Source organism: Pteropus alecto, unplaced genomic scaffold (genome assembly GCF_000325575.1).
Source record: "Pteropus alecto unplaced genomic scaffold, ASM32557v1 scaffold196, whole genome shotgun sequence".
In the NCBI taxonomy this organism is placed as follows: Eukaryota; Metazoa; Chordata; class Mammalia; order Chiroptera; family Pteropodidae; genus Pteropus; species Pteropus alecto.
Genome location: NW_006439717.1, coordinates 458,010 through 473,519, shown reverse-complemented (window position 1 = coordinate 473,519; position 15,510 = coordinate 458,010). Strand labels below are relative to the sequence as shown.

Below are 15,510 nucleotides of genomic sequence, written 5' to 3'. Positions count from 1 at the left end.
ATATATGAGTGCTATGTGAGAAAAGTTTATGTGCTAAGCAAGCATTGGCTTTTAATTAGCAGTATTTTTTCATAGTGATGTATAAAATAGTGGCATAACATATAGTCAATGGGTCTATGGCCATGGCACCCTGAACATGCCCGAACAGGTCAGATCTTGGAAGTAAGCAGGATCGGGCCTGGTTAGTACTTGGATGGGAGACCACCTAGGAAGACCAGGTGCTGTAGGCTTAAAAAAATAAAAAATAAATAACAAAAAACAATAAAAAACAAACATACAGTCAGTGGCATCTTATATTTAATAAATAGGCATATATAATTTTATTATTTTAATTTTATTATTTCTTTTATCATTTTATTTTATTATTTTCTTACTTGGATCAGAAGATCCCCGAGAAACAAGTGAAGTCCCAGGGCTTTTCAGGGGGGATCAGGTTTGATGACAAAGGAGGTCTTGGAGGTCCAGGCTGCAAGCAGATCTCCAAGACCACCCAGAATAACTTTAACCTGGCTTCCTCAGGACTTCTGAGTCAAGCATTAAAGGTAGCACCAACACTAGGAGAATCCCCACTGTGTGCCTCTCCTTGGATCCGCATGCCTAGAACTCAGCACCAATCCAACCCTAGAAAAGGGCATGTTCAAAAGGCTGTATGTTCTCTGCCTTAAGAGAGAATTTCAGAATTCACAAGAGATTTGGGGAAGGAAAAGGTGATGAGAGAAAAAGAAAAAGAGTAGAATGGGAAAGGGCCCATTTCTCTACCAAAACCAGTTGTCAATGTATACATACCTTCATAAGCTCAGAACAGAATAGCCTCGTCTAAAATGGAAGCCAGAGAAAAATCCTGATTCTGGCACCATTGTTTATCTGTTATATAATCTGAATTATATCACTTCATTTACTGGCCTCGCCTATAAAATTAAGTGACTGTGTGAGAGGATTTCTAAGGTTGTTTCCATTTCTATCACTGTTTAAATTTTAACAATTAGATATTAATAAGTGTCTCACTCACCAGGTTGGGTATTAATCTGCAACTGAGCAGAGCTTTCTAATAAGGTAAGGTGAAAAAACTTTCAAAATTTTCTGGGATTTCACCGACCAAAAGTAGGTGATGGAAGAAAATGAGATCAGAAGTGCTATAAGACAAGTAACCAGCTGGAAAGATATTTGCAATTTATATTATAAACAAAAGGCTTATTTCCCTAAACGACGAAGAACTCTTAAAAATCAATAAAACAACAAACAATGGCCATGGCTATAAACACAGTTCACAGAAAAGAATATCAGACGGCTCTTAAACAAAATGGATGTTCAACTGTGAAGTGAAAATTCAAACAACACTAAGAATATCTTTTACCTATCAAGCAGGAATATATATATTTTTTAAAAAGTTAATATACTAAGGGTCAATTAAAACCTCTATAAAAGGCATTTTGTCAATTTTACAAAAATTACAAAATTATAAAAGCACAAATGTTACGATTCATTCATTCTGTTTCCAGAATTTATTCTATTAATATGCTCACACAAGCAAAAATGACTTTTATATTAGGTTATTTGTCACAGCATTAATTGTAATAGCAAAGACTGAAAACAACCTGAGTGTCCATTCAGAGAGGACTGGTAAATAAATTATAATGTATTCATGTAATGGAATATTATGCAGCTATAAAAAGAATGATGGGATGTTTGCACAACAATCTGAACGTTCTTAATGGCACTGAACTGTATACTTAAAAAATGGTTAAAATAGTAGTTTGTATATATGTATATTTTACCACAATTTAAAAAAGTGTAGTATTGGCATAAAGACAGACATACAGATCCATGGAATGGAATAGAGAGCCCAAAAGTAAACTCACGTATGTGGTGAAAGGATTTTGACAAGGGTGCCAAGACCATCTAATTAGGAAAGGACAATCTTTTCAATAAATGATGTTGAGGAAACTATATATCCACATGCAAAAAAAATGAAGTTGGACCCTTACCTTATACCATATAAAAAAATTAAATACAAATTGATTAAAGACTCAAGTATAAGAGCTAAAACTATAAAACTCTTAGAAGAAACCAGGGGCAAAGCTTTGTGACATTGGATTTGGCAATGATTTCTTGGAATAACACCAAAAGCACAGGCAACAGAAGAAAATACAAATAAATTACACTTCAACAAAATCTGTACATCAAAGGACATTATCAACAGAGTGTAAAGGCAACACAGGGAGTGGAAGAAAATATTTGCAAATCATATATCTGATAAGGGTTAACGTTCAAAATATACAAAATTTAAAAAAAATAACAAATATGAAATAATATTGTATATACTGTTCTGCATCTATTTCTCCATTTTAAAATAGCTGAAGCTTTCACTCAAGAAATGTTTTAAGCACCAGAGAAACAGTAGTGAAAGAAATAACCAAAAGAGATGTAGTTCCTGCTCTCAGACAGCTTATAGTTTAGACATTAAACATATAACCACACAAATATATACATATATACACACACATGTGTATTTACACATATTTATGCATATACACATACACACACATGTATAGCGATAAATCCTTCAAAGAAAAAGAATAAAGTATTATTAAATAACGTAACAAGGAACCAAATTGAGAGGGCAGGGTGTGTGTGTGTGTGTGTGTGTATGAGTGTGAGAAAGCCTGGGGAAATGACCTTTAGGCTGAAATTTGAAGTTTGACCAGGAGTTATCCAGACAAAATGAGGCAGAAAAGCATTCCAGGCATAGAAAAATAGCATTCACAAAAGCCCAAAGGCAAGAAAGCATCCCATGCTTGTAAGGTACACAAAGAACCCCAGTGTTGCTGAAGTACACCAAGAAGGGGAGAGCACAGGAGATGATGATGGGAGGGAGAGCTTCGCAGGCCATGCTAAAGATTTTGAACTTAATCCTAGGTACCATGAATGGTCATTGATCCAATTTAATTTTTTAAAAGAGCACTTTGGAGAATGAACTGGAGAGGGCAGTGAGAATGGAGAAGGCATTAGTGAGAAATAATGGTGGCTTGGCCCAGGATGGTGGAATTGGAGATAAAGAAAAGTGAATAGATTTGAGATATAATTCAGAGATAGAATCAACAGTGTTGGTAATGAGGGGAGGAGGAAGAAGTCAAGAATGATTCCCAGGTTTCTGGCTGTTGCGTCAATGGAATGAGGAATTCTGGAGGAGAAGCAAATTTGCAGATGGGGAAGATCGAGAGTTTAGTGTTAGCCATGTTAACTAAAACATCCATTCGGTGGTGGCAGTGATTAGATACATGTGTCTAGAGCTCAGAAGAGAGATCTGGGCTAGTAATATAAATTTAAGACCTGTGTGCCCACAGATGATATTAAAGCATAGGAGTATATGATATCATCTACAAAGAGTGGGTAGTGCAAAAAAAGGCCCAGAACTTGGTCCTGGAGACCCTAACATTTAGCAGTCAGAAGAAGAAAAAGAGGTGATAAGAGAGAATGAGAAGGAACAGACAGTAGGAGGAAAACCAGGAGACTGCAGAGAAGTCAAGAGAAGAAAAAATGTGGGAAGAAGGAAGTGGTGAGAGGTCATGTAAGACAAAAGCTAACAAACATCTCCTTGATTTAGTAACACAGAAGCCTTTGGCAATCCTCTTCCACTATAAATGTAGTTAATTCACCCGTATTCTTTTTAAACAGGCATTTTCATTGTTTCCAGTTTTCTACCATTACGAATAGTGCATTGGTGAATGTCCTTGTATATATATGTTTTTTCCTCAGATACTAATATATGTATCTGAGAGAGTCCCTAAAAAGGGAAATGTAGAAACACTGTGAATTATAGCTAGAAAGGAACTTAGAACTGGCCTTGAACCTATATTTCCACCACTAAGGTAATCATCTACAGTATATTACAGCAATAATACAATACATGCAAGCCAGAGCCAACCAGCAGATGAGTTTATTCTTAGTCAACTGTTCTTCAAGGCAAGATATTTACACTGTGGTTAGTTGGGTAAATAAGCTCAGAAGTTCCCTGTACTGCTATAACAGAAACACAGATTTAAAGAATGAAGATCAAAACAGTTTTCATTTTTGGTCCTGCCCTTTAGCACTGAGGCATCTGTAAGACACTGGTGTGTATAGTGATAGCTGTCTTAAATTGTGTTTTGAAACTCTCACTCAAATATCTCCACTCTTTATTTGTAATGAAGCACTTGCTAAATAGCAGATACACAGGGAGACAGGTTCTACAATCACTGCTTTCTTCCAAGTCAAGTCCTTGGTACTTTTACATTTTGTACCGTCAGAATGCTAAGAGACATTAGGTGTAATACTTCTGAATTCAGTGTTAGATCAGGATTCTGGCTTCACAATTCCCTCAAAGGTACTTATGAGCAAGAAGCATTATTCTGACATAGAATGTGAAGGTCACTGATTTGGGGGAAAGGGAGAAGCATTTTAAATATCCGAATTTGAGGGAAAACTATTTGCAATGAGATTTCTATAATTAAAATCTCATCCCCAGTCTCTTCCGAGATTTTTGTGTCCTCCAGTCTCCTTCACATATAGAATTTAATCTTGTAACTGCTCATTAATGCTCAGCTGTGAGGCAGGCAGCTGATAGAGGATGCTAAAATTATCTGGAGAGTAATAACAGTGTCTCAACCTTTTCTAAAGCCAGAAAACAGAGTTCCTGAGCCATGACTCTTGCTTTTAAGCCCTAGAGCAATTAGAACGATGAGCCAAAAAAGGGAAAATGGAAACTCCCAAGTTTTAGGCAATGTATTTTCTTCTGGAACAATTTCACCACTAAAATGTTACAGAGGAGCAAAGAAGTTAACCAGGAGATCTGAGGGCCAATTGTTTCTTAATGAAAAAAGAACAGTCACAGAAAACCATAAACTGTGTTCTTTCTTGGGACTATGGAGTGGCTAAAGTTATAACAAGAGTAGGAAGAGTCGTGACATGAAAGAAGGAGCAATGGGCAGCAGTGGGGGAACCTGTGTGTTGTGTTCTTCCACTATCTTGGGGTGTGATTTGCAGTCATAATTGCTAGGACATCAAGTTCACTATCTGTCAGAGGAATGGGACAAAGTTTAACTAGATCAGTGATTTATAAACTCATTTCGTTGCAGAATTCTTTTTTCAAATGATTTCTTGTTTAGAACCTTACATATAAAAGGCATCAAAGCAGGACAACTGGGGTGGAAGGGCCCAGATTCAGTTCTTTAGATCTTCCCATTTTCCCAGAACCATCCCCTGAGGTTCCTCCGAAGCACTCAATTAAGACAGTCGGAAAACCACTGGGCTAGATTCCATTCAATTCCAAAAACATATGGGTCAAAGAGGAACCTTCTGCAAAGAAACCAAATTCCACCCAAAGAGTCAAATTTTAATCAGGCAAAGGATTATGTTATGTTGAAGTCAATAGTGAGTGAGACCAAAGCCAGCTATTCAAATTGACTCATCAACAGACTCTTCCTTACCTCAAATTTAATGATTTATATAGTACAGAAGTTTAGTAAAAGAAAAGTCTGGAGCTATAAAGTACTCATGAGACACAAGCTCTGATGCTAGAAAAGTTACTCTAATGTACATATAAATGTCAAATGTGTTGTTAACAATGAGAAAGTAAACCCCAGCTAGTTCTACAAATATCAGCCAGATTGTTTCCTCCAAATTTTGTATTAGTTTCTGATCAGAAACCTCCTAAGGGTTCCTACAATCTTTTAACTAGGCGTGTAGAGAATTTACTAATTCCAAACCCTATAATAGTGCTTCAAAATAAGAGAAAATCATGTCTCTAGGTGTTAGAAGTAGAAATTCATATATGCCTTGTAGAACACAGTCCTGTAATCTGCTTTAGGAACTTACAGTGAGTGAACCTTAAAAGGCTTAATCAATGTCAGCAATATGTCTCCACTGAGTATGAAACCTGGAGAAAACTCCAGGCTGATTCTGATTTTCATTGTCTTAGTGCACACCATGCCCTCTCCTACTTCTGTGCCTTACCTCTTACTGTTCCCCTTCTTCTGCATTGTTGACACCATGTTCCCAACCTACCAAATACAATTCAATTCATCCTTCAAAACCAGTTCAATATATTAAGATATGTGCATCAGAAGAAAAATACTAGACAGAAACAAGTTAAAATATTAACATGGACAGGTTACTTTCTACAGCTCAGTTTTCTCATCTAAAACAGGGGTAATGTCTCTCCCTCAAATAGTTTTTGTTAGGATTAGAAATAGTATCTATTTATATCAAGAGTCTAGCATAGTGCCTGGCACATTGATTCTGATTAATGAGTTCAGGATTTACAGTTTTCATAACTGCTATTTGCCCTTATAACCTTCATGGAGAAAAGGCAACCTACAATGCTATGAGAAGGTAATCTCTAAGACCCCTTTGTACTTTCTCAATGCAAAATTAAGAAGGCCCATAAGATGAACAGCTTTTTCTAATGTCCTAGTCTTCATCACTGCTACTACAAGAATCAAATCCTCTATCTGGAGAATTGGCTGGGCTAAAAAATGACAGAATAAAGGAGTGAGAAGGGAACTGGGGAAGGGGTAAAAGTTTCACTGACATAACTGACCAAGTTAGGCAAGGAAGGAAGTGAAGTCAGGAAGGGGACTGATATCCACAGCCTAGGTGTCCTGGTTTGGCCAAAGAGCAGGGTCAATGGGAGTAAGAGAGTGGAACAAGTGGAAGCATAGGAGGCTCTAATCAGAGAGTAGGTTTTCCAAATGCATATTTCAGAGATAGATTCTGGGTGATGATAAGATTGGGATTGGACACAGGGGCATGAGAGACAATGTGCAGGTTGAAGAAATAGAGAAGATCAAGAAATTATAAGTTCAGAGTACCAGATAGGTCATTTATGCGGACCGGTGATTCTTTACTTGGGGAACTATTGGCCCAGGGGACATGCAGAAAAGTGCAGAAATATTATTGGAGTTTCTCTTCCATACCTTTTTTCTTTTGGGGTTGTCACCATGTCATGAGGTGCTACTAGCATTTGGAAGAAAGTAAGATGATGAACATCCTGCACAAGGAAAATCTGCGTCATTCAAAATGCCAACAGCACCCCCACCGAGAAACACTGAGAAAAGAATGGAGCTAGAAGTTATTCTCCCCAGTGAAGGCAAGGAGTTTGGCCTGGAGGCTGGCACCCCACTGCAATGAAGAAGAGGATGAGAAGAGTATAGTATAGTTAGATGTGAGCCTCAAAGCAAGGGTTTAGTATTTTAGAACAAGGCACAAAAACAAGGGAAGGGAAATAATAGTGGAAATGTAGGAGAATAGCATCCCAGACTCCTGGCCCCAAAACATTTTAGGAAAGAAAAATGTGCAGAAAGGCAGGCAGCCACTACTCAGAGACAGAATACATGTCAAGAGAAAGCCAAGTTCAGCTGAAGAGAGGTGGAGCTAGGGAGGGTGAAAAGGGTAAGAATGTGGAGAAGTTTCTCTGCAGAACAGGGAGTTTCCAAGTCCCATTAATCACATCTCAACACTGTCTCAAATCCTTCACTTCCTTTCCATTCCTGTTGCCCTCCACCCTCAACAGCTTTCACTTGGGTTCTCAAGAAAACCTCATGACTTGTCTCCATGTTATCTCTCAACTTTCCAGTATACCTTTAACTATTGCCAGAAGCATCTTTCTAAAATGCAAATCTGATCATGTCATTCTCCCTGCATGAAAACTTTCAATTGTTTCCATTGTTTATCTAACTAAATCCTAAACTTAGCATGGCATTCGAGGCCTTCCATCTGGCCCTAACTGAACCATACCAGTCCTTTCTCCTTTTTATATTTCTCCATGCCAGACTGCTTACTTTCCTATTCTCTTTATTTATGTTCAGTTTCTACAATCCTTTGCTTGAACCTATCATTCTGCTTTATGTTGAAGTTCCCTGCTTTGAGTTCATAAGTCCATCTCTTCCACTACCAATGCTTCCTAAATTTCCCGGAAGGTAAAAATCACCCTTGATACTTGTTAAAAACACAGATTCCTGGGGTGCATCTCAGACACATAAGAAACTTCAGGGTGGGGGGCACTGGGATGACATAAAGGATGGTTTTAAAACATGTCCAAAAAAATCTTTGATATTCCTCTCATCAAAAAGTAAAGTCAAATTCCTCTCCCTCTGAATATGAGCCAGCATTAGTGATTTCCTTCGAATGAAGAAATGTGGCAAAAATGTATAACTTCTGAGGGCTAGGTCATAAAAGGCAATTCTCTGACCCTGACTCCCTTCCTCCTTTGTTCCCCCTCCGTGTCTGGACACTTGCCCTTGGAACCCAGCCAACCAAGCCGAGCAGCCACATGGAAAAGCCATGTGTAGGTGTTCCGACCAGGGCCCCAACTGAGAGCCCAGATGACTGCCAGCATCAACTGTCTCACTTGTGAGTTCAGTGAGCCTTTAGATAGCTATGGCCCTCCGTCTTTGAGCCACCATGGCTGATGCAAAAGGGAGTGGGGGCAAGTGCTGCCCGCACTGGAGATTTATAAGCAAAATAAACGTTGTCATTATTTTAAGCCATTAAATTTTGAAGATTTTTTTTTTTCGTGCAACATAGATAACTGGAATACCATGTTATTCTTAAAATGAAGTTTGGGGATGTCCTCTACTATATAAATTATACTAAACTATACTGTTAAGTTCCTTGAGGTCAGAGATTATGTCTTAATAGCTTTCCAGATCTCAATCCTCTTTATTTTTTTTCTGAAGTATCTTTATTGATTTTCTTTTTTTGATAAGAACAATACATGTTTGACATATAATTGCAGCAATATAAAATGCATAATGTGGAAGATAAAAGGGCTAGCTAGGTAGTCTCATCCCATCACCACTCTACCTTAAGTGATAACGAAGGTCAGCTGTTTGGAAGGGCAGAGTTTTCCACATGACAAGTGCTTGATGGAATTGTTATTGAAGAAAAGATGACACTGTAGATTACAGAAACTGCTTACTGGTAATCGACTGTATCTTAGATACAGCTCCCAGAATCACTGTCTTCAAATCGTTACTATCTTCCTTCTTTTAAATGTATTGCAGCTTCCTATTAATTAACAAATTCTACTAGCAAGGTAAACCTACCACTTGCCCTAAGCGCCTCCCCACCATGGTATCTCTATTTGAGTGAAGTCAGTGTATTTACTATTGTGGTATATTATTTACATACACCATTCCTTCAACATTTGTTGAGTGTCTACTATGTTCCAGTCACCGTGCTACACACTAGGGATACAAAATAAGTAGGAAAGGGGCTCTCATATCGAAGAACTCATGGTCTAGAGCAGGGATCGGCAATCTTTTTCTTACAGGGCCAGATAGTAAATATTTTAGACTTTGAGGGCCATATGGTCTCTGTAGCAACTCTGCTGTTGTAGCATGAAAGCAGCCACAGACAATACACAAATGGACATGGCTGTGTTCCAGTAAACCTTTATTTACTAAAACGTAGCCAGAGGGCTGTAACATTACAAAGTTTGCAATGTTCAACAAAACTTTATGCAACGGTGAAATGTTTCTGTGATATCCAATATGGTAGCCACCTCTAGCTAGCTATGTGTAGCTTTTAGACACTTGAATTGTGGCTAGTGAAGCTGATTAATTGAATTTCAAATATTTAATTTTAATTAAATTTAAATAGCCGTATATGTAATGGCTACCATATTGGACAATGCAGGTAGAGAGTATACTTTACATTCCCTTTAACTAAATCAAAACCTGCCTCAAAACTCATCTCAGTCAAGAAGCTTTCCCAACTAGCTTCTGCCCACTCTCTCTCTTATTCTGTATCTACTTCTCACTCCTCTTCCTTTTGGACTTGCTGGCATTTTGCTTAATAATTATGTATTTTATAGTTATCTTTTGTATTTGCAACTAAACAAAAATTCAAAGACAGAAAATGTATCTCCTGATTATTATCATCCTCCTCCTCCACAGTGCCATACAAGGTCCTTAAAATTCAGAAGGTGCTCCATAAAGCCGTTTTACATCATCTACTTCCTTTACTAATTTCTCTGACAGGTGGCAATGTTTACTCGAGACAGATGGTCCTTTTGGATCAGAATGAGCACTTACTTGGAGAATATTTCTACGATAGCCGATGACTTGTTCTTGTTGACAAGAGAAAGTTCTTTGGCTGTTACCCTCAATGACAGTGAAGTCCATTGCTGTCTATTAAATGGAGTTGATTCCATCTTGTCTATAGATACTGAAATACCTATGTAATAAAGAAAGTCAGAATATTAGACACAGAAAAGGATTCTCTAGCATCCAAGCACTGGCAGTGGTGTCGTGTAAGTGAGAGAGCAGAGCCCTAGATCAGCAGACCACACTCCTCTACCAGTTCTCTCAAAAACTGTAATCTTGGTTGCATGATTCAATACCTTTGGGTTGTAGTTTCCTGTAAAATGAGAAGGTTAGAACAGATGATCTGTAAGGTCCCTTCCAGTTCCATCATTTTATGACTGACCCTACTGTGCAAACATCAATCGACCTTTCCTTGAACTTAAGTCTGTTCCAGTCACATTTGAAGTGAAATGTTCCACTCTTCTGAGTTACATCCCAGGGGAGGTACAATCAGCATCTCTGTAGACTCAGGTCCAAATTAGGTTCTACCTACGTCCAAGTTTCTTTTGGCTGCCTTCTCTCCCCAAGCTCTGTAGCACTGACATCTTATTGTTGTGAAGACAGTTGGGGACACAGCATGAGATAATATAAAGAGTGAGGGCTTTAAGATAAGGTAGACTTTAGTTGAAATCATAACTTTGTTACCTTGAACAAATCTTATTATCTTTTCAGTTTTAGTTTCTTCAGCTGGAAAATGAGAATAACACCTATCTTTATAAAAGTTTTGATGTGAATTTAAGGAGATAATATATTTAAAATACTAGGTATGTTACAATAGTATTAAGAGGATTTAAGTATATTAGTATTGTCTTTTGTTATAATTTTTACTATTTTAAAGCCTTTTAACATTTTGGGGAAGTATAATGAACTTTAAATTCAGGAGAATAAAACCTCTGTACTTAAGTGCTTTCCTAAAATACCTTCTGTATTAACCAATGTTACCCCAATAAACTTAATTAAAAAAAATTTTTTTTAATAAAAAATAAAAAAATCAAATCAAATCCCTTCAAGTCAAAGACTGCATAAAGCCATGCCCTTGACATAACCTAGTCCCTATCCTGGATTGTTTATTTTTTGCCCCAAGTAATTACCAAAGAAGTTCTAACATTCGGCCAAAAGAGGTGAGATTAGAAATGAGTCAATAGTTTCCTTATGTGAAGAGTGAAAAATATCGATGAAAGTACTACTTGTAGTTCTCTTGACAACCACAGAGCATAAATGATCAGGTAGAAGCAGGTCCTGCTTTCAACAGCCTTGACAACAGCAGAACACATGGTGTGTTACGCAAGCAACCTGGGCTTCCATTTCACACTAAAAGTCCTGTGATGCAAAGTGAGTTATAAGCAATCCTAAAGGATGACACTACTTTCCCACATGTAGTACTTGTTCTTCCAACTAAAGCCTTATCTAAAAACAATACTGGTTTTGTTATTTTTGTTTGTTTGTTTTAATCCCCAAGTTGGAAGGTAACATAGAACCCTCTAATGGTAAGGAGCTCTGGCATTAGAGACAGATGCATCTAAGTGGGAGTGTTGGCCCCATCACTTGAAGCTGTGTGCTCATCCCTAAAATTTAGATTTCTTACTCATAATAATAGTACTTACTTCATAGTATCTTTGTGACGATAAATAATATAAAAAAGAAAAGACCTTGACATAGAATAAGTAAGCAATGAACGTTTTTTATCTCTTCTTCCTGGATAAAATAACATTAATTCTGTACATGTTCTGTGAAATAAATCTGAATGTAACAAATAATATATGATATTTCTCTATTTGCTTTCCAGTTTGTAACTGACAAACCCACTGAACATGGTCGGCCTTTTCTTTAACAAGAAAAAGATACTGAAACAACAAACAATTCATCTAAACTTAATTATGTAAAACCACACTAATCACCCTTTTAGCCTAGTTTAGGAAATACTGACCAACACTTTAAGACATTATTTGGTACAAGTACGCTTCCAGTATAGGTGTGAGTATAAATGTCAGTTCTTCTACAATTCTGAATCAAAGGAAGAAAAAACAGAAGATATGTTCTCAAATTTATTCATAAAAAAAGATAAGCATACATTTTTGGGGGACGGAGTGTGAGAAAGAAAAGAGTTTAATTCCAAAGTCTTATTCCATGGTCTTGATTACTCTTGGCCAGAAAGTTAAGAAAAGTTATCACATCTATCTTGGTATAAATAAGGCTAGGGGAAGCACACTTTATACTTGAGGAATGAGGGGCTCATACTCTGACCACACTTCTCTTCACAGAAGCATACTATTATTTCTTAGCAATGTGATTAGTACCCTATGAAACAGAAAAGGTAAAAATCACCTGGTACCAGGTTACTGAGTAACTGTTTCCCACAGGGTATATAGAGTAACTGTTTTCCACAGGGTATACAAATAATGTGCATGATCTACTGGGCTTGCTAACCTGTACACAAATAATTACAGCAGACAGCAGAATGTAGTTAGAGGCAATGCATGGTCTAGGAGTGCATGACCTGATTTTCTGGCTTGGTGGGCAGGAAGGGAAAAGATATCAAATTGACTTAGGATTTAGGAATGGGCAGAATTTCAACGAGTGAAGGGAGGAGGAGGAAAGTGCATCTCAGGTAAGGGGAACAACATTATACCGTTACAGAGGTGAAATAGCACAGGAGACTTCAATGGTGTTAGACTCTAGGTGCAAGAGAAGTTGAAAATAAGCTATGGAAAGATAGAATGGGAAGAGCCGTAAAACCTATGCTAAGGAGTTTGGGCCATATTCCAATAGTGGAGAGAACTAACCTGTGAGTGAGCTGAGATGAGGTCTAGTCTTAAGGTGACAATGTCTATCACATGTGAGACCTTTATGGTAAATGAAAAAATAATTTCCCTGAGCCTCAATATACACATTTGTAAGAACAGAACAACTCTGTAGTGGATTACTCACAGTCTCTGTGTTGGAACACAGAAAGTTTCTGAAAAAGCAAGAAACATAATAAGAGTAATGTTTTAAAAGAGGATTCTGTAGCAGTGTGTAACCTGACAACAGGGGAGAAGACTAAAGTCTAACTCACTAATCCAGAAGATCTTAAAACTGTCTAAGTGAGAGGTAATCGAGGTTTAAATTAGAATAGGTGGGAATAGAAAGGTGGAAAGAGAAGTGACAGTTCTTAGAATAAAATAGACTTAGGAATTAAAGATGGAATCATCAAACTTAAATAATGGTGAATACTTATGCCATTAATGGAGAGTAAATACAGGAAGAAGAGGAAGAATGATGAGTTTTACTTTATATATAGAGATATACACATCAGCTATAAAAACGCTAGTGATATACAACAGGAAGCTAGAAATTCAAGACTAAGGTTAAAAATCAGACTCTTGCAGGAAAATGAACATTTTAAAACATCTACTTATGTGAAGTACATATCTCACATAAACCGCTTGTAAAATCGCTTTACAATATTGGTTTTATTATCATATTTATGATCAAGAAACTGAGATTCAGAGATTTAAATAACTTTACAATGATGACTTGGCTATACAGTAGCAGGGCTGGGATTGAAATCCATTTTCTGTTTGATTCCAAAGTCAATTTTCTTTCCACTACAAGTAATGAATCATGATTAAAACTATCACTTTAAGCCAAACTAGAAAATTGGGTAGCAAAATCTCTGAAACCTCTAGCTGCAAACTCATATAAATTATCTTTCAGTAAGAGTATAGTGGCAAGCGTCTTCCCAGAATGATGCACATCAGAGATAATCATTTGTTCTTTCAGAGATACTTAGTTACCTTGGGCCTGCTTGAAATACTCTTCATTGTATCTTGACTTTTGTGGGCTTTCATTAAAGCTGTGATATTTCCCCCACTTACCTGCTCTCAAATGAGAGTCCCATATTCAGACTTAAGGACAATGTCCTTAACCTTAGAAATCCTGTTAAGAGTGAAACAGGCATGTACCAATACCTGGGAAGACCCACCCAGAAGGAGATATTCAATCTGAGCTGCTACAGTATCCTTGAATATATTATTTCCAGAGGCCCTGTAGACTTTAAGATCTGATCCATTGCACTGCCATATACAAATAATAACAGCAGCTATCACTTATTGGGCACTTAACTCAACATCATTGCAATCCTGGAGATGGACTAGTAGAATTTCCATTTTTAAAAATATGGCTCATTGAGGTTTAATAATTTGCCTAAGGTCACGTAGCTAATATACGTTCAAGGCAGAACCCAGTATTTCAGACTGTGGATGAAAAAAGGGTTCTGGGGAAAGTAACCTCACTGGGTGATCGGACCAAAAATTCCTAACTGGGCAGGTCATGCTGGGTAATTATGCCCCAGGCCTAACATCTTTACTAAAAGGTTTTTAAACAAGCCCTGTTCATTGTTCTTGTGCATCTAGGTTAACACACCTTGCAACACCATAAGTAATACCTTTCCAAGGGGTAACCATAGGGTAACCATCATCCTCAAGAGAGCACATAACCTTAACTATCCTGTAATCCAATTACCACCTTGCTTTCTCCCACCTTCCTGTTATCTTCCTTATGTTTCAAATACATAAAGAAACTGCAAAACTGTTATTCTCTGGAGCATTTGAGATTTTGCTTCATGGCAATTGTCATCGGTTTGGCTCAAATGCACTCTTACAAAAGTGCTCTACAGGTTTGGACGTTTCTTACACTGACAAGATTCTAAACCTAACCTCTTAGGTCATATTTATTCTACTACCACTTCAACTGTGAAGGAAGAACTGCTGGAATGTTTAACAGTTGTGTGCAAGAGTTTAAGGAAATGGATATAACAAAAAGCCTCAGAGACTATAAGGACGATGGTATAACAAGTACAAAAGAGATACAAAGAAAGGGAAATCATTTGCTAAAAGGAAGATGTTTTTGGCTTTAGATACGCATGGCAGATTTTTAAGAGAGCAGCTTAGAAATCAAGTAATCAAATCCCTTTTTACAGTAAGGGAACTGAGCCACATAAAGTCCAGTAATTTCTCAAACTCACTAGCTAGTTAGCATGAGAGCCAGAGTTCTAGTTCTCCGTTCAAAGTTCTTTTTATTATACTAGGTAGCTCCTATGGGTGAGCTGTAGCCTGGAGATAAAGATCTCTGAACAAAGGTCCCTGAAAGTTTAAGGGCTGGGCAATGACTCACTGGGATATCTGGCCCCAGGTATCTGCTTCCTGAAGCGATTGCAATTGTTCACGGTGAGGTCTGTAGCTACTTCAGGAAGCCTATTTTAATAATAAGACTTAAACCTACTGTAATATAGACATCTCACCAAGTGAATTGGCTTCCAGAAACCAGCTGGGACAAAAGCACATGAGCTTTTTTAAATCCCTGAATCCTGTTCTTATAAATCCAACGTCAGTCATCTCTCTATCTT

The 15,510-nt window shown here is 37.4% G+C and overlaps 1 protein-coding gene and 1 pseudogene across 1 annotated transcript in view; one reads left to right on the top strand and one right to left on the bottom strand.

The window, feature by feature from the left end:
• The window catches only part of LIMA1 (LIM domain and actin binding 1), a 74,030-nt gene that overhangs the window by 39,755 nt on the left and 18,765 nt on the right, over positions 1-15,510 (bottom strand). The window contains exon 2 of the mRNA XM_006916785.3: positions 10,074-10,215. Within this exon, the coding sequence (XP_006916847.1) occupies positions 10,074-10,192 (119 nt within the window). The 5' untranslated portion in view covers positions 10,193-10,215. The remainder of the gene's footprint in view (positions 1-10,073; positions 10,216-15,510) is intronic.
• Positions 113-230, top strand: LOC112483896 (annotated as a pseudogene).